General features: G+C 47.8%; 2 protein-coding genes across 2 annotated transcripts; both read left to right on the forward strand.

Moving 5' to 3' along the window:
• Window positions 1-558, forward strand: Mt2 (metallothionein 2). Its single transcript, NM_001244577.1, has 3 exons — window positions 1-28; window positions 268-333; window positions 467-558. Exons 1-3 carry the CDS (start codon window positions 1-3, stop codon window positions 556-558), a joined length of 186 nt encoding a protein of 61 aa, NP_001231506.1.
• A 6466-nt stretch (window positions 559-7024) lies between these two features.
• Window positions 7025-7900, forward strand: Mt1 (metallothionein 1). Its single transcript, NM_001244576.1, has 3 exons — window positions 7025-7052; window positions 7525-7590; window positions 7809-7900. Exons 1-3 carry the CDS (start codon window positions 7025-7027, stop codon window positions 7898-7900), a joined length of 186 nt encoding a protein of 61 aa, NP_001231505.1.
• The last annotated feature ends 10460 nt before the right edge of the window (window positions 7901-18360 follow it).

Raw genomic sequence — 18360 nt, forward strand, 5'->3', positions numbered from 1 at the left:
ATGGACCCCAACTGCTCCTGTGCTACAGGTAAGGGGGACTGCTGACGGGCCTCCGCAGCCTAAGTTTCTCCGAGAGCTAGGCAAGGTGTTTGGGGTCCCTTCTCTAGTCACTTTCAGGGTACTACCTGCTGCCCTTTCCCAACGAATTCTGGAGAACCCCTTTTAACCAGTCTTCACCCAAGCTGGGTCGGGGATTTGCACTTGAGTTCCTATGGGAACTCCTGCGTCCAGGTGCGTCAGGTCGCGCTAACTGCCTTGTCCCTGCAGATGGATCCTGCTCCTGCGCTGGGTCTTGCAAATGCAAAGAGTGCAAATGCACCACCTGCAAGAAAAGTAAGTTGGATCCTCTCTATCCCTTTACCCTTCGCTCTGCATCAGCCCCTAGTCCGCCCTACCATCCCGGGAGCATCCAGGTGTGGTGCCTCTGACTCAGTTTTTCCGCTCACGGTCAACTCTTCTCCTCTAGGCTGCTGCTCCTGCTGCCCGGTGGGCTGTGCGAAGTGCTCCCAGGGCTGCGTCTGCAAAGAGGCTTCGGACAAGTGCAGCTGCTGCGCCTGAAGTGGGATTCCCCTCAGCTGCCTGTAAATAGAGCAATGTGTAGAAACGTATTTTTTTTTACAACCCCGGCCTATTCGCCACACCCCTTTCTATAAAGCATGTAATTGATAATAAAAGCGTTGACTTGATTAACTCAGCTTGTCTTTGTGTGCATTGGAAATAAGGGACTGGGCGGAGTTTGAAATGGAACTGCAGAGGCTTGAGTTCTGGACTCAAATACTAGTTTGTGGCTTGGGCTGCTCAGGTTACCTCTCGGGCTTTTATCCTGGAAGTGGTGGGCAAGAAGATGCACTAGTCACACAAATGTGCCAGTCCCCACTGTGCATGTGTATATTGGGGATTAAACCTAGGGCTTCCGGCACTAATGAGTCACACCCCTACCCCCTAGATACAAGATACTCTTTCTCTCTCCAAATTCAGTTGGATTTTAGGCTTCACATTGACTTAAGTATGGAATGCCAGTACCTAAACTTAAGTAAATAAAACAAAAAGTAAGAATTAGAGGGGCTGGCTATTGGTGCCTGCCTTTAATCCCAGCAGAGGCTGGTGAATCCTGAGTTGGGAGGCTAGCCTCATCTACAGAACAAGTTCTGGGGTGGCCAGGGATACACACAGAAACTCTGTCTCAAGAAAAAGAAAAAATCAGGGATTCGGGTGTGGTGAGTCCCATTTATAATCCCAGCATTTAGGAAGGCTTGAGTTCAGAGGCCAGCCCAGTCTCTGAATTTGAGAAACCCTGTCTCAAAAAAAAAAAAAAAAAAAAAAAAAAAAGCAGGATTATTGAAATTTTGAAGTCAAATTTTGGTCTCAAAATTCGGTGCCTTTGATTTTTGAGACAAGATCTTACTATGTAGCCCAAACTACTTAAACTTGCAATCCTCTAGCCTTAGACTCCTAAATGCTGGGAATACAGGCTCAAAGCCTGCTTTCAGTAACATGAACAAAACAAAAAAATGCAAGCACTATATATAGTGTATACACTATATATAGTGTGTGCATTTTCAGTCTGCAAGGGTGTGCCTTGCAGACTGAAAACTGAATGCTACAATGTGTCCAACCTGGACCTCCTATGAGAAACTGCTTCTCTGATGCACAGGGACACTGATAGGAACGTTTTTTCCCCCAGTTCCCAGGAGCACAGTGCCATGAGTTGGGTGTCAGATCTTTGGAAGTTCCTCTCAGGGTCAGAAAGAAACTGCCCCACAATCCTGACCACTTAGAAATGGAAAGTAGAAATTGGGAAGGAATTGTCCAGCTTCTTCCCAGAAGCAAGGCATCTAGGTGGAGCCGACAATTTGGAGGATGGGTGGTACTTTAGGAAGCTGTAAGGACCTGAATGACACAATTAAAACCAACGGTTAATGCCCCTGGCTATTTGTTGAGTTAATGAAATTTGGTGTTCAATCAAAGGGAAAGATGAGTGTCTTGGCCAGAAGTCAGGACCAAGCTTGCCCTTAGGCTTTCTGTGTGAAGATTAAATTTACAAGGCAGATGGTATTTCTGGGTGCCAAGAAGTCCTAGTTTGCAGCCTACTTCCCCCCTTACTGGTCATGTAACCTGGACAGTCACTGAACATCTGACAGAACATTTGGTTATGTCCCCAGACTGAACCCTTCAAATACTGATATCCTGTTAACCTGTCACTCAGTTAAAGCTTAGATGCTGACAACTGCATACTCCCAGCTGCCAATCATCGAGTTGTCAAACATTCCTAATCACGGAGGGAGGCCCCAGACCAGATTCTGCTGGTCCAGACACATTGACACCCAAAATGGCTTCAGGCTCATTAGAAGTTTATTATAATGAGAAAAAGGACTTGGATAAGTGCCAAGCATTAGGGAAGAAAGACACCTTCATCCCTGGAAACCACTCCTTCCCATTTAATGCTCTAATGTCAAGCACCTCACACATGACACATAATAATCAAAACACTAATATATGTATGCCCACATCTAGTAAAAACTCAGAACTCTTAACTCTATCATCAACACCAAGGGGACATTGAGAGCAAGAGCTGCCCTCCTCCACTCACTGCCTGCCCCTTAAACTTTGACTATTTGCAAACGGTAGTGAGTAGAAAAGAGCCCATAGCTTCACTGATGAGTCCTCTTTCACAGAAAGGAGAAAATATTCTGACTAGGGATTAATGAGAGAGGACCTGGCTCCTGGCCGAGGCTCCATAAATAAAGAAGTAGGAGCATTCTATCCACATGGACTTTCTGGAGAGAGAGTCCCATGTTTGTAAGTACCAGTGTGGGAGGACACTGGAATGGAAGCTGGGGAGGGAGCCTTGCTGATTGGGGACGAAGGAAATGTGGATGATGAGTACAAAGCCCCTGTGACCAGAATGCTGCCACAGCCTCCTGACAGACACCAAAGCCTTGCTAACTTCTCATACCTTTAATTTTCATTTGGCCTAGTGACAGAGCAAAGTGAGTGTACTTAAGCTGGGTGGGATTGCGGTGTATTGTATATTCAGGGTGGTTAAAATGTTCTTGTCATCTTATTTGAACTTACTACCTAAACTGATTTTTCCTGGGGTGGAGGCATCCCAGTTTCAGAACTGTGATCCTGCAGCAAGGGAGGCAGACCAGTCTGTGGGCATCCACAGAATTTCCTGCATAGGAGGACACATAATTTGATTACACATTTCAGCCCTCAAGTCCCGAAAATGGAGGTAAAGGCAAACCTGCTGGTTCTGCTAAATAGAGTCCCATCTGTTTCCACATCCTGCCCATCCATCCTGTACTACGTCCACTGTCCAGGTAAGATAAGCACTCTGAGTCCTGCACTCAGGAGATAGGTCAGCAGTCAAGGGCAGCTTCACCTGCCTACAAAGTGAGACTCTGTCCTAAACAAACAAACAAACAGAAGATAGCACTTGAAAAGAAAATGATACTTTTTTTCTGAGCCTAATATGAGGGACCATGGCTCAACAAGTAAACATTGTCTGGAATGGTGAGTTTCATTGTGGGAGAGGCTCAGTCATAGTCAGTTCATTTGGTATTATATTAGTGGCATCGGGCATGTGGGCTGCTGCAGAGTGGGTAGATCTCTCTGGCTGTGTCACCTACAGCATTTTAGCTTCAGAGTTTCTAGGGGCTAGAGGTCATCTCAGCTTAACCCTATATGCCAGCAGTTTTATTTAACAGTCACGAGGATATCAAGTCAGATACAAGGGCTAAGATAAGGCCTGTAATTCCAGCACACGGGAGGCTGAGACAGTTGGATCACAAGACCCTGTTTCCAAATAAACCAAAACAACATTAAGGAGCCTAAGATAGCCCAGAATAATTTGGGCTCTTCACCCACAACATTCCATTCCTCTACAATCAAGATGTTCTAGCTAGCTGAGATCAAGTAGTCTTCAGAAACTGTAACAAGTATGCACTTCCTCATACCGTTATTTTATTTGCCTGGACAAACGGGAAGCAGAGGACACTGCCTCTTTGAGTTCAAGGACCCAAGACAAATACTAGCATGTGTAACGAGAAATGGAGTCACAAGTCAATGTGCCCTGAGTGGGACTGGCCTAGCCTGACACTACCAACTGCTGCATTTCTTGCCTCTGTCTCCAGCTCTCAGCTGGCTTTCTCCTCCTCACAGGCGGCTCCTGTTCCTGCATGGATGCTTCTCCTTCAGATAGATAGATAGATAATAGCTGGATGATTGATAGATAATAGATGATAGATAGATATCCTAATAAAGATTCCTATGGGCCAAGTGGGGTCAGGTGTGTTTTCTTTGTTGAGACAGGGTTTCATGTATCCCAGTCTGGCCTCAAACTTGCTATGAACCTTGAACTTTTGATCCTCCTGACTGGGATTACAGACATGTGCCACCAAACCTAGTTTATGCCATGTTGAGGACTGAACCCAGGGATGTGTGCATGCTAGGTGAGTACTCCTCTACTGAGCTACACTCCCAGACCCCTTTTCTTTTTTAATGGTTCCAAGGACAAACCACAGAGCCTCACACATGCTAGGTAAGCTCCCCATCTTGGAATTTGTCCTTAGTCGAGGCTAAAATTCATAGCTCTTTACAAGTCCAGTCCTTGGCTACTTAAAACTACTGACTGGCTGGGCAAGCACCCAACCTCTCTGAAACCCCTCTCCTTGTGTAGACAGAATTTGCATCTCTAAATAGGTATTAAGTGAGAAATTTGTTTTACTCCTAGTTCTGGCATAATAGCCATATTTCACTCACAGCCAGAGTGCATGAAATAACACATGCCTGCAATTCCATCACTCCAGAAGCTGAGGCAGGAGGATTTCAAGTTCAGCCTGGGCTACACAGCAAGTCTCTATCACAAAACAAACAATAGCAAAGCCTTGCCAATCTGTTCAAGGCTTTGTGGATATCCTCTAACACAAAGCCTTGCCTCACTGTTTTAGCAGAAATGAACAACTTTCCATTTTTGATATAGTTTGTTTTTCACACAAACAATGGACTTGCAGAGGGGCTGGTGGCTCTAGAGCAGGTAAGCAACCTGCCCAAGGTCATATGACTCAGAAGTCATGGTGTACAGGAGCTAAAGCCATAGCTGTCTTCTCATCCTCTCACCGCAGAGCATGATGCCACTCCTCTAGAGGCCCTGGCTGCCTTGGTAAGTGGCTGGATGCACAGGCTTTCAGGAACAAACCAATTTTGCTCTTCCATAGAGATAGGAAATGGTGTGAAGGGAGCTGGTTAACAGCCCAGTGCACCTCCCACCACTGCCTTTATGCCAGAGTTAGACAAAAAACCAAAAAAACAAAAACCTTTCATGTGCACAATGGCACAGGTAATAGGTGAGGACATGACACATCAATCAGTCTCCTAGGCTTTGTGCTGAGACCCTGCTTACAAGTGTTCGGTAATATTAGCCATTACCTCTTCATAATCACACGCAGCAGATGGGATATTTACTTATGCACTTGCAAATGATAGATGCCATACCTGGTATGCTTAGCTGTGTATCTGTGTCATGCTCATCTACCACACACATGACCATGTGACATATGCTCCAAAGAGTCATTCACTCCTGCCAAAAAAATTCTGTGGCCCTCCCATGCTAGGCTGGGATAGAAAACTATGAGCAAACTTCATGACACACACAGAACCATGCCTGTCATTTCTGTGGTCACAGTACCATGTTGTATAATGCAACAATTCAGATTTTCTTAGATGTATTTAAGTGTGTTTATTAGTTATTATTACTTATATTTAAGTAAACTCTTTACTAAACACATGCATCAGTCCTATTCCAGATACAGAAGATAGCTAGAAAAATGGATGTATGTGAAGATACACCCACACAGACATATATGTATTTCACTCATAAATTGTCCTTGTGGGCTAGGCATAATAATTAATATATGCCTGTAATCTTAGCCCTTGGGCGGCAGGAGGAACTGTAGTTCAAAGCCAATTTGGATTATATACAAAACCATATCTGAAAACAACCACAAAAATATTGCTTTTGTCTCTGCCAGCAGTGGAGCTGGGGGCGTGGGCCTATATGAGTAGATTTCAGCTGTAGACAAATGTTAAGGCCATACCAGACACAAGGGAGTCTCTCAAGAAAACTCTTTAAAGGGAAGCTCCATCAAGAGCAAAGGTAGGCTGTGGGATTCCAAGCCCTGCACAGCTCCCCAGGTCTGAACTTAATTAAAACAGGGCCTGACAGCGAATCTAAAGTTGCTCAAAATCGGGAACAATGCAGTCCTTGGATACCACCTAAAATGATCCCACTGGAGGGAAGACATCTCCAGTTTTTAAAACCGCTATCTTGGAGTAGAGCCGATAGGTTAAGGTGTGTGACCCCAGTCCTGTACAATGTGCCTAGACTTCTCCGGAGTGGGGAATGAATGTGTTAAGATGAGATGCGTTGGCCCTGTTGCTGTGTCCAGGAGGAAGAGTCCCAAGGATTGTGATGGGACAGAGATAGCAAATGAGGACGGGGAAAGTACATAATCAAGGCTAGTCTTTTTACAAAACTGTCTCCTTTGCTTCTGCCGATTTTGATCCAGAGAACTCCGGAAAAGGAGAAGCTGAGAACACAACGCTTTGGATGTGTTTAGGGAGACAGTCGGGGGGCTCCGAGGTGAGTTCTCGGTAATGCACAGGACCAGTGATCGGCTGTAATTTCGGGGAAAACACTACAGGGACAAGATGTACCACATGTCGCACAAGTTCTCCTTCCCGAGCCAGCGGCGCCAAAGGGGCGGTCCCGCTGTGCACGCCAGCGCCCTAGGGAGCTCTGCACCCCGCCCGAACGGTGCGCTCGGCTCTGCCAAGGACGCGGGGCGCGTGACTCAGCGAAGGCAAGAGCAACGGATTGCTGTGTGCAAACTCTGCGCCCGGACCGGTCCCACGACTATAAAGAAAGCAGGCCGCCCGCTAGGCGTCACCACAACTTCCAGCAGCCAGACTGCCTCCTCGTGATTCGCTCAGCTCCGTAGCTCCAGCTTCACCAGATCTGGAAATGGACCCCAACTGCTCCTGCTCCACCGGTAAGAGAATACCCAGTTAGGACCGCAGAGCGGATTCCCGCAGTTGTAGAGGATGTAGTGTAGAATCTTCGCGGGAATAATGCCTTCGTTGGGGATTCATTCTAGTTCTTTTTAGCGTCCCCCTTTGCAAGCACCTCCATCTATTCTTGCAGTATTAATATTGTCCGAACGGATCCTTTGTCGGGGTTGAGGGCAGTATTTAGGCGCACAAATGTCCCGCTCCTGATCACCCAGGTAGTGAGGACATCTGGGTCGAGCTCCAGGCACTACTAAACTTTTATGAATTGCCTAGACTAGGAGAGAAGTGAGGGACTTCTGTGTCTTGGACCAAAGACCAAGCCCTACCCTACCCCGTGAGAAGTGGGGGCTAGGCTTCCTGGAATCCTGAGCAGGATTTAGTGAACTGAGCTCGGCACGTGTGTGGGCACTGTGATCTTGCAAGTCTCTCTACTGTCTTCTTTCTCCTCCGCAGGCAGCACCTGCACCTGCTCCAGTTCCTGTGGCTGCAAAGACTGCAAGTGCACCTCCTGCAAGAAGAGTGAGTGTGGAGGGATACCTGGGGTGGTGGCTAAGGTTTGGCGGGAACACCCACAGGGCCCGACAGATCCCAGGGCCCTCCCTTGTAACGTGTCAGGCCAGAGCTGTTCTAAGACACACACACCCCCGCTTGTTGGGGCAAGAAACAGGTCTTCCGTCAGGTCTGTGTGACAGGTCTTAGGACTCCAGCTCTGACCTCTTCCTCTCCCTTGTTTCTAGGCTGCTGCTCCTGCTGCCCAGTGGGCTGCTCCAAGTGTGCCCAGGGCTGCGTCTGCAAAGGGGCATCGGACAAGTGCACGTGCTGTGCCTAATGGGAGGACGATGCCGCTCCCACGTGTAAATAGTGCCCGGAGCTCTACCCTGTTTACTAAGTCCCCTTTTCTACGAAATATGTGAATAAAAAACCAATGTGATTCTAACTCTGGTTTTCTTTGTGTGACTTGGAAATAAGGAAGTGGGGTGACAGATTGACTTAATGAGATTGCAAGGATTTGGTTCTGGACTTGTTGGTCCCTTTACCTCTTCACCCTCTGCCCCAGAGGAGGGGGAAGTGTCTTAGGGAAAGTCAATTATGTCATGAGCTTCCTCTTAATGGAAGACAGCAGCTGTGTGCCGGATCAGCTCTCTCTCTCTCTCTCTCTCTCTCTCTCTCTCTCTCTCTCTCTGTGTGTGTGTGTGTGTGTGTGTGTGTGCGCGCGCGCGCGCGCGCGCATGCGTGCGTGTGCAGAGCTTGCACAAGTGCTCACATTTGCTTGTGCATGTGGAGGCCTGAGATGGACATTGGGAATCTTCCTCTTTCACTTTCTGCCCCCCACCTTGAGACAGGGTTTATCTGTGTAGCTTTGGAGGCTGTCCTGAAACTGACTCTGTAGACCAGACTGGCCTCAGACTCACAGAGATCCGCCTGCTTCTGCCCTACAAATGCTGGGATTAAAGGCTTGCACCACCACTGACTGGGCCTCTAATCTTACTTTTTGAAATGAGATCTTTTGGTGAATTTGGAACTTGCTGTATTTCTGCCAGCAAACCCTGGGGACCCACCTCTTTCCACCCACCCTCAGCTCAGCCCTGGGGGTGACAGACTTGTACCACCACTCCTGGCTTTTTCTGTAGGTGCTGGAGATTTGAAATCAGCCCCTCAAACTTGAGCAGCAAGTGCTTTATTTATTGAGCCATATGCCTCAGCTATTATTTTCGTACCTTAAACTTGATGTTAGGTAAATGAGACTATACAAGAATAAATTCCAAGAGCATGAAACCCACATTTTGAAGATTCGACAGGAAAACAATAAATATATGAAGATATAGGGAAACTAATTTAACCACATCACACAGCTGCTCACCAACAGTGATTGTGCATACCCTGTAGCTGCACTGGCCCAGAGATCCTGAAGGAACTCAGCAATGGACCCTGAGCAGCACTAGACCACTCACTGGGTGGGCCTCCATTGCTGTGATTCGGGCAGAAGTTCCTTGCAAAGTCAGGATGAATTTGCTCTTTCAAATTCCCGCAGCATGGCCAGGGATTGGAGGATTATATCCCTTGCTTACGTTTATAATCTTCTCACTCTAAACGAAGTACTTTGCGTCAAAACTGTCTAGTGTACTGGGAAGGGCTCACTGGCTGTAGAGAGCTTAGGATAGTTTTAGGTCAGGAACTAATGCCTGTCTCTGTCTGTCTCTATCTGTTGTATGGACAATGGAAGACAAAGTCCTGTGTCTGTCCTCTTACCGGCTACAAAGGAAACGGAGACAAAGACTGGCAATGTGGTAGAAGCACACACTTCCCTCACTCTCACTTTGATCTCAGAGATGCCATAAAGAGACTTTGGGAAGACCAAGGGGACCTCCATAGTGCAGGGCTGAGGACTGGAGACAGCCGCGACCAGGTTACTGGAACTCTAAGGGGGAGAAATGCCCAGCAAACTTTCTAGAAGGTGAGTGACTGAACGCAGTTTAGAGCTGAGCGCAAAACCCCGCCTCTCGGGGCCTCCAGTGGCGGGCGCAGAAGAAATATCACCGCCAGGTGCACACTGCACGCGGAGACTGCGCCCAGCGGGAAGTTTACGCTCAGCCCAGCCACACCCGGTAGTGTGACAAAGGGCGCGAGTTCACTGGTGCTTGAAAGAGGGCGGGGCCGTCGCACCGGGCCCAGTGCAGACTTGGAAGCTGCCAGCCTTCTCTGTCCTACTAGGACACCCAGCGGGGCTTCAGCCTCTTCAAATTGTTGCTTAGGAGTTCCAACGAGGTGTAAAGTACCTGGCATGAACCTTAGAGTGCGCAGTTCTCAGCCGCTGCACTAACCCCGCCTGAGCCAGAGGAAGTCACGTCTTGAGTTCTGAACTGAGTGGTCTCACTTTGTCCACTGCTTGCTTTCGGGTGGAGCTCCTGAAAGTAGGTCCACCTTGCCTGTCTAGCGTTGTTAAAGTTCAAGGACTGAGGTTCATAGTTTATATCCCCTCCCTTTCCTCCCTCCACAACATCATTGAACTGGTCAGGTGCCTGCGGGCTGCACCCAGAGGTCTGAGCAGACCTGGGGAGTCCCTAGCGTGGATAGAAGGCCGAGGAGGTCCCTTTGGGGAGGGGGGTGAGGACCTCGGGTCATGTCCTAAATTGCTGTCATCCCGGGCTGGCTCTTGCATCTGGGACTTTTTGTGGGGTAATATGAGAGTTTGCTTGCCTTTCCCTTATGAGGGAACAGAAGAGTGGCTGTACGTTCTGCACAGCCTAGTCAGCTACCGGCCAGCTGAGAGTTGTGGGTGCAAGGTCTGGGCAGGACCTTTGCACAGTAACTACAAAGTAAGCAGACAGTTCCTAGGCTTCCTGGTGCGTCCGAGAAGCCTGATTTTTTATTTATTTATTTATTTTTTATTTTGCTGGTTCCTTTGGACCTCAACCTATTTGCATCGGAAATGGACCCCAACTGCTCCTGTGCCACTGGTAAAGGACTTCAGAGGACACATATTCATTTCTGGATAAACTGGGCTCCTGACTATGTGTTGCTAGTTTTCTTTGTCTAAGGAGCCCATTGCTGACTCGTGTTCTCTCTCTCTCTCTCTCTCTCTCTCTCTCTCTCTCTCTCTGTGTGTGTGTGTGTGCCTGTCTGTCTGTCTGTCTGTCTGTCTCTCTGCCTATCTCTCTGTCTCTGTCTCTCTGCAGCTTCACCACACTTTGGAGCTTACCAAGTTTTCATTCCTCCTTCCTTCTCTCAAGGTTCTCATTTCAAGGGAGAAAAGAGTGGGCTCTAGTCTTCCTGTCCATCACCACATATCTGTACCCACTGTGGCAGGAGCACCCTACTTTCTTTCCCTGTAGGAAAAACACCTGAGAATGACTGTGCTTCCCAGAAGTAGGGTGGAGAGACCCAATGGCATGCCGTGTGTGCCATCTGGGAGAGGAGGAGCAAGGCCTGGACATGCACAGCTGAGAGTGTTGGTCTCTGGTGTCGTCCCCTGGCTCCCTCCTGTGTCTCCAGTTCACTCCTTCTTTCTGTACCCCACAGGCAGCTCCCGAAGCTGCAAAGCCTGCAGACAGACCTCCAACAGGAACAGCCAGTGGGGTCTGCTTTAGAGATCTGGGGCTGGGGCTGAGCTTGGGAGGGAAGCCACAGTGTTCTGAGTGTGTAACTCTGGGGACACTGGCTGTCCTTTAACTCCTGGAGACCATTCTGCTCTTATTCCAGGATTTCTGCACTGTCCTTAGGTCCCAAGATGAAGCTGCCTGTCTCTACTGGGATGCAAATCCTGAAGTTCACATCTGGGCTCTCAGGGCAGACAGAGCCAAGATCTTCATTAGAATACTTCCTCATAGGAGCATGGTGCTGTGGGCATGTCATTCTAATCAGTACTTGGGAGGCAGAGGCAGGAGGATCATGAGTTCAAGTCTAAAACAGGCTAGCTATGTCAGACCCTGTTCATGAAGCATTGCTTTGCTTCTCTCTAGTCCTCCTCAGGCTGCTTATGCTGCCCAGTGATGTTCCAAGTGAGCCCAGGGCTGTGTCTGACAAGAGCACCTGCTGTGGCTGGTGTTAGGACAGTGCTGCTCCCACCTGTAAAGAGAGCAACATTTACCGAACTGGATTTGTTTTTCCCACTACTCTGTTCTGTTAGCTATATATGATCTTTTCTATTTAGTGTGTGAATGACAAGCAAATTTGATGGCTTCATTCTGAGCTGGTTTTCTGTGTGTGGCTTGGGATAAGTGACTGAGGTGAGAGATTTAACAGTAACGCAGAGGCCCGGGCTCAACTGTTAGACTCCCGCCTTACACCAACAACTCATGTAAAGCACATTGAGTTTCATCTCTAGCCCATAGAAAAGAGGGAGCAGCTGTTGGTGGGGAGGTAGACCTGTCTGTCCATCCTCATGGAATGTGTTCACAGTGCAGAGACATCTCCATCTTCTACTTTCATTCTCCGGCTCCCCAGTTGGCCCTGCTTTAGTTCCTCAGGAGGGCTTACTTGGAGGAGACTTTGGGGTGGGAAATCCAACTCTCCAGGGTTTTTCCAGTTCTATGTGGGGCTTCTCAGACTCCACATGGGGAAGAGACTTTGATCTTTCAGAACTAAGCCTTGGTAACTGAAATGATGTTAATTGCAGGGACAATTAAGCTGAAGAGCACAACCCACTGTATTAGGATCAACAGGAAAATTTCAAAAACAGTGGGAGGGTGTAGGGAAAGTAAGATATAATATATATATATATATATATATTATATATATATATATATATACTGCTCTTCTTCTTCTTCTTCTTCTTCTTCTTCTTCTTCTTCTTCTTCTTCTTCTTCTTCTTTAAGACTGTTGGTTACTTTAATTTGCAATGAGCCTGTATCATGCCTGCTGGTACAATGAAAGATATCCAGAAGGAAGAAAGTTTCAGGTTAGTTCCAGCTTGGTTTTTCTATTTCTAGCAACTAAACTGTATGATGTCTTCAAAGTACACTTTCTTCTTAATTTAAAATAGAATCTTGTCATGTAGCTCAGGCTGGCCTCTACTTCCCTGAATGAATTCTGTCTCAGGCTTACCAGGTTGAGTTTTCAGCCACAGTGTGGACTATGGTTAGAAAAATGTTCCCTGAGGGTATGCATTGAGAACAGATGCTGAAGACTTCCCCAGTGTGAGAGCCACACACTGTGAGCATTGCTGGTCGAGACATCCCCACAAGGAGATGCAGTGTCCAGGAATCCCGAAAGGACACTAGATAACTAGGGAGGGCTCCAGGTGGTGACTTGGCTCCTTATCTGTGGAAGTCATCATCCCACACATACACCTGGAGGGGATGATTCTGCCCCTCCAGATTCTAGACCTTGGCCACTAAGTCACAAAGTTCCAAGATGTGGAGCCAACATTCTCTTGTTGGAGACTGTGGATGTGGTCCTTGGCTACAGAGGAGGCACTGCTTGTCAAGGTGTCCTGGAACAAGTAGAAGCCTGCATGCCTGGGGATCCCCAGGAAAGTTCTGTATGAACCAGTACCTACTTCTGTGACCATATTCTTTCCACCCTTGGCTATTACCAAAACATGAAACACATCCTCACACCTGCCTTTTGTAGTGCAAGAGAAAAACAGGGCCAAATGTGAGGTATGGCTGGTGTGGAAGAGAGAGACAATGCAGGAGGACACAAAGGTGACACCAGAGACCCTCAGAGCTCAGCAATTAGGGAGCGTGTACTCCGAGCCAGGGTAAGGTGACATCCATCATGGCATAATGGTGGGCGGGCAGGCAGGATTAGTTTCCTGAAATGCTGATTTGGGTGTGGTCTGGCAAACTTTAAGGGACTAGAATGGGACTGCCTGGAGGCAGGGAGGCCAAGGGGCAAATGAACACCTGTATGTAATAAAGCCCGCATAGGAGGGGCTCAAACCGTGTGCAGAGGTCCTGCACTCTGCACTTCATGTGCACTCTGCACTACCCAGGACCAGGTGAGGATGACTCAGCTCTGGGGGACACAAGTGCTGGCTGCAGCAGGCCTTGATACTTGCAAAGCAAGCTGCACTGCTCTAGGCTCGAACCTGCCCTCTGGTGGTCACCCGAGCCCCTCTTCCTTGGACCACCTTGTTCACATGGTCTGGAAATAGATCCACTGAACTACTGGGAAATGAGCCCTGGAATGGGCCTTAGGATTCTCAGTTCCCAGCAGCATCATTGAATGTGCTGAGGTATGGGACGGGTGGGGCTATCTTGGGTTATGAGCTCAGTGGACTCGGTTTGTCCACCGATTTCTTTCTAGCCCAGTTCCTGATAGCATGTCCGCCTTGAATGTTCCTCCCTGTCACGCTTCAGACTTGAGTCTCAAGCTACCCCACCCCACCTCATGCAGCCGGGTGGGGCATCTACCTGGACCCAGGGTTCTGTGCAGGTCTGGGAGTCTCAGTGCAGGTGGAAGGCAAAGAAAGCACCTTTTTGAATTGAGGATCTCAGGTCCTGACCTCAGTTGCTGTCATTATGGGCTGGCTCTAGCATCTGGACGTTCCTTTGTGTGGTAAACCTGAAGGGTGCTTCCCTTCTCAGATGAGGGGACATAAGAATGGGCCTCCAAGCTGGGCTGTGGCGACATGCCATGTGCCTGTAATCATAGCACTTGGGAGGGAGTGGCAGGCAGATATATGTGAGTTTGAGGTTGGGCTGGTCTATAAAGCAAGTTCCAGGACAGCCAGAGCTGTTAGAGAAATCCTGTCTAACAGGGGAAAAAAAAAAAAAAAAAGGAGAGAGAGAGAATGGGCCTCCAAGCTGGGCCAGGAATACACGAAGTGCTGTCTTGAACCCCCCCCCCCCAAAAAAAAGAAAGAAAAAGAAAAGAGAAGAATAAAGAATGGGCCTCTCTCTCTCCAAGTCAGAGAGGAGCTCCCAGGGCTGATCCTATTTAGGAGGAATCCTGGGAAATTAATGACCTTGTGCTGTGTCTCCTTTGTTTCCAACTGTCTCCTATCTCTCTTCTCACAAGTGGTCCCTGCAGTTAGTTGCACAGTGCAGGAACATAATGGGACTGGATGAGGGTTTAATCAGAGCAGGGGACCCAGGAAGTATCAGGCAGGTGCCAGGTGCCAGGTGCCAGGCGGTGGTCCTGTCTCTCTCTCTCTCTTTCTCTCTCTCTCTCTCTCTCTCTCTCTCTCTCTCTCTCTCTCTCTCTTCCAAGACAGGGTTTCCCTGTATAGCTCTGGCTGTCCTGGAACTCTCTTTGTAGACCAGGCTGGCCTCAAACTCACAGAGGTCGCCTGCCTCTGTCTCCTGAGTTCTGAGATTAAAGGAGTGACCCACCAACACCCAGTTGTGGTCCACTTGCTATTCCCATCCTCTTCTCTCAGCAACTGACTGAGAATCAGATCAGGAAGAACTCCTTAGAATGGGGACCGAGAAGCCAGAGAGTGTACCAGGCAGCTCAGACCTGATGCTGGAAGATGGTCTTAAATGTACAGATCTGGTGGTCATTTGTCCCCATTTTCCCAGCTGCTGACTTCAGTTGCTCAGCCAGGGACCCAGGTGGGGCTCATCAGATTTCTTTTTTTTTTTTTTCTGGTGAAATTCCCGCAACTGTCTGCTGATGGAGTGTGGCTTCTGGAACGGATCCTGTGGGGTGTGAAACAGAGCTGCTCCAGGGCCTGCTGTCCTGGGCTGTGTCTACAAAGGGCCGTTAAGCAAGTGCAACTGCTGCATGTAATATGGGGCGGTGCTGCCCCAGCATCATAACATCTACAAGCCTGATTTGGTTTTCACACAACCCTTACCTACTTGCTTGCTGGTTTCCTTCCTGGTTGCTGTGACTGAACGTTTTGGGGGAGAAAGGATATATTTCAGCTCACAGTTCCAGTCCATCACACATGGTGTTAAGTCTGCAGAAGCCTGGGGGAACTGCTTGTATTATGTCTATACTTGGGGGTGGGGGCAACGATGCACTCACTCAAGTTTAACAGTGCTCAGCTTGCTTTCTCTATTTTTCTTTTCTTCCTTTCTTTCTTTCTTTCTTTCTTTCTTTCTTTTTTTTTGGGGGGGGTTTCGAGACAGGGTTTCTCTGTGTAGCTTTGGAGCCTATCTTGGCACTTGCTCTGCTCTGTAGACCAGGCTGGCCTCAAACTCCCAGAGATTCGCCTGCCTCTGCCTCCCCAGTGCTGGGATTAAAGGCATGCACCACCAAAGCCTGGCAATTTAAAAAATTTTAATATGGGCTGGGCATGCTGGGCGCACACCTTTAATCCCAGCAGCAGAAGCAGACAGATTTCTGTGAGTTCGAGGCCATCCCGGTCTACAAGATAAGTTCTAGGACAGACAGGACTGTTACACAGATAAGCCCTGTCTCAAAACAACAACAAGAACAAGAGCAAATTTAAATATGGTTCAGAATGCACCCCAGGGGAATACCCCCCCACCCTCTCAGTTGTGTCTTCTCACAGCATTTACAGTAATCAAGACAATCACCACAGCTATAGCCACAGGCCAACCTAATCTAAACAATGCTTCTGTGAGACTCTTGATTGCTGACTGTTTTAAGTTGACAATTAAAATTAACCATGGTGAGCACAAAGTCCATCCCTAACCCAAAAACTATTTGCAGCTGATAGCTGTTGGGAGAGGGAGGCTCCGTTTTCGCCAGTGGCGTGTCACGGGACATGCCCCAGGCCCGGGAGTAGTTTGCCAACACTAAATAGACTCCATGCTTTTTTGCTGGGTTTTGTTTGTTTGCTTATTTTGATTTTTTTTTTTAAGAGGGAGAAGGAACATGAAAGTGGGCTGGTTGCAGGGGAGTGATCTGGGAGGATTTGTCATAGGGGAAAGAATATGATCAAAATATAATATTTGAAATTCTCAAAGAATAAGTAAAAACACACAAAAAGATAAAAAACTATCACTTGCTATATTGCTTTTCCTGTGAAATATATAAATAAAAATATAAACTCATGTAGACTGTTAGGACTCCAGATACCTCATGGTATGTGGGAATGAGTCTTGGTATGAGTCTTGGGTCTGGTTGAGTTATAGGGGTTCAGGTTGAAGGAAATTGGGGTGGAAACACTGAGTCTGGGTGCACAGTGCTCTGCAATTTTCTGACTGGCTCTCCTTTGTGAGCTCGGCAGGAATTTCTTCTACTTTTCCACAGTGAACTGATAATTACTGCCGTCTTGCATATCTGTGTCACAGTATATACAAAACAGCTACTGATGGTGCACTGGCTGTATACAACGGCCACTGATGGTGCACTGACTGTATACAATGGCCATTGATGGTGCACTGACTGTATACAATGGTCACTGATGGTGCAATCTGTACATAGTTTTAAGTCTGAGGCTCTTGATGGTGAGAGGAGCGTGGATCTTACAGAGTACTAGATTATTATAGAACAGGAAGTCTTGTTTTATAAAAGAAGAAGAGAAAGCAGTAGAGGAGCAGAAGGGGTAAGAGGAGGAAGAATTAGAAGCAGAAGTGAGTGGGGCATGATGACATACACCAGTAATCCTAAGTATTCCGGAGGCTGAGGCAGAGGGATTAAAAATTCAAGGTAGGTGTGGGCTGCTGAGTAAGACCATGCCAAAACAAAAAACAAACTCTAAACAGAGAATGGCTTTCATTGAGAATGAGAGGCTGGCCTGAATGAGGAGCCCCTGGCACAGACACCTGAGAGCTGCAATCCTGAGGAGGCACAGCCTGAGCAAAGGGCTGGCATTAGGGGACAGCTTGCCATGTTCTAGAAACAGAAGATCAGCCTGTGACTTGGAGTAAGTGGGAGGAGCTTGTGTTCCTCTGAGGGAGGGGTGGACAGAGATCACACCTCACTCATCAATGACTCCATTCTGGCTGCTGGGCTGCACCACTGCAGAGACAGAGGGAGTTCTCAAGCCAGCACCCCACTCCCCACCCCTGCCGCTATTCGGATTTCTTAGATCTAAGATCTGGAACCAACCTTCCAGGGATAGCAGGCAGCAGCAGGTTGGTCTCATGGCCTGGGACACCTGCATTTATCTTAATTAGTGGTTAACTTAATTAATTATTCACATTGCTGGGATCATGCCCATGGCTTTCTAGCGAAGTGCTCTACCACTGAGCAGTCATAGACCTAGCCCAGGAAACTGTTTTCAATGAGTACTTAAAGTTACAATTCATGGAAGCACTGTACAGAATCATTAAGGAAAATAAAATGGTCTCCATCGTTTTCTCTCCAGTCTCAAACCCAGACTATTTCTTTAAAAAAATAGTAACAATAATAATTATTATTACTGGTGTAGGTGTTTGTATGCTCAGTGTAGGTATGCCTATGTGTAGTATAGGTCCATGAAGCCCAGAAGTCCACATCAACCATCTTTCCTGGATCACTTCCAACCTGTATTTGTAGACACAGGATCTCTCACTGAACCTGAAGGTTATTGACTAGGTTAGGCTAGCTGACCAATGACCAGGATCCACCTGTCCTCACCACCTTCAGTGAGGTCACAGGCACATGTCACCGTGCCCGACTTCTTAATGGCTGTTAATGATTCAGGTCCTCATGCTTTTGGGGCATGGTCTTTACTGACTGAGTCACCTCTCCAGCCCCATTACCATTAAATTTTAGGTTAGTCTACACAGTAATGCTTGCCTTATGTTATTTTCACATCTTTGTCTCATTGTACGTTGTTCTAGTACATTCTCATGTCTCTTGTGCTCACCATTCCTCTATGCTCAGCCTCCACTCCTGGGAGCTGTTCTACCCCAACTGGTAATTGGACCTACTCGCCAACCGTGAGGCTGCCTGTACTGGTGACATAAAGAACCTGGGGGTGCTCAGAGGAGGTACCCAAGT

This window comes from Cricetulus griseus, chromosome 3 (genome assembly GCF_003668045.3).
Source record: "Cricetulus griseus strain 17A/GY chromosome 3, alternate assembly CriGri-PICRH-1.0, whole genome shotgun sequence".
NCBI classification, from domain to species: Eukaryota; Metazoa; Chordata; class Mammalia; order Rodentia; family Cricetidae; genus Cricetulus; species Cricetulus griseus.

Bases quoted from the DNA above. Each gene is read 5' to 3' on its own strand.
- Mt2 (NM_001244577.1), top strand. From the start codon at position 1: ATGGACCCCAACTGCTCCTGTGCTACAG. The intron at 29-267 runs GTAAGGGGGACT...TTGTCCCTGCAG, and splicing joins CAACTGCTCCTGTGCTACAG to ATGGATCCTGCTCCTGCGCT. The intron at 334-466 runs GTAAGTTGGATC...CTTCTCCTCTAG, and splicing joins ATGCACCACCTGCAAGAAAA to GCTGCTGCTCCTGCTGCCCG.
- Mt1 (NM_001244576.1), top strand. From the start codon at position 7,025: ATGGACCCCAACTGCTCCTGCTCCACCG. The intron at 7,053-7,524 runs GTAAGAGAATAC...TCTCCTCCGCAG, and splicing joins CAACTGCTCCTGCTCCACCG to GCAGCACCTGCACCTGCTCC. The intron at 7,591-7,808 runs GTGAGTGTGGAG...CCTTGTTTCTAG, and splicing joins GTGCACCTCCTGCAAGAAGA to GCTGCTGCTCCTGCTGCCCA.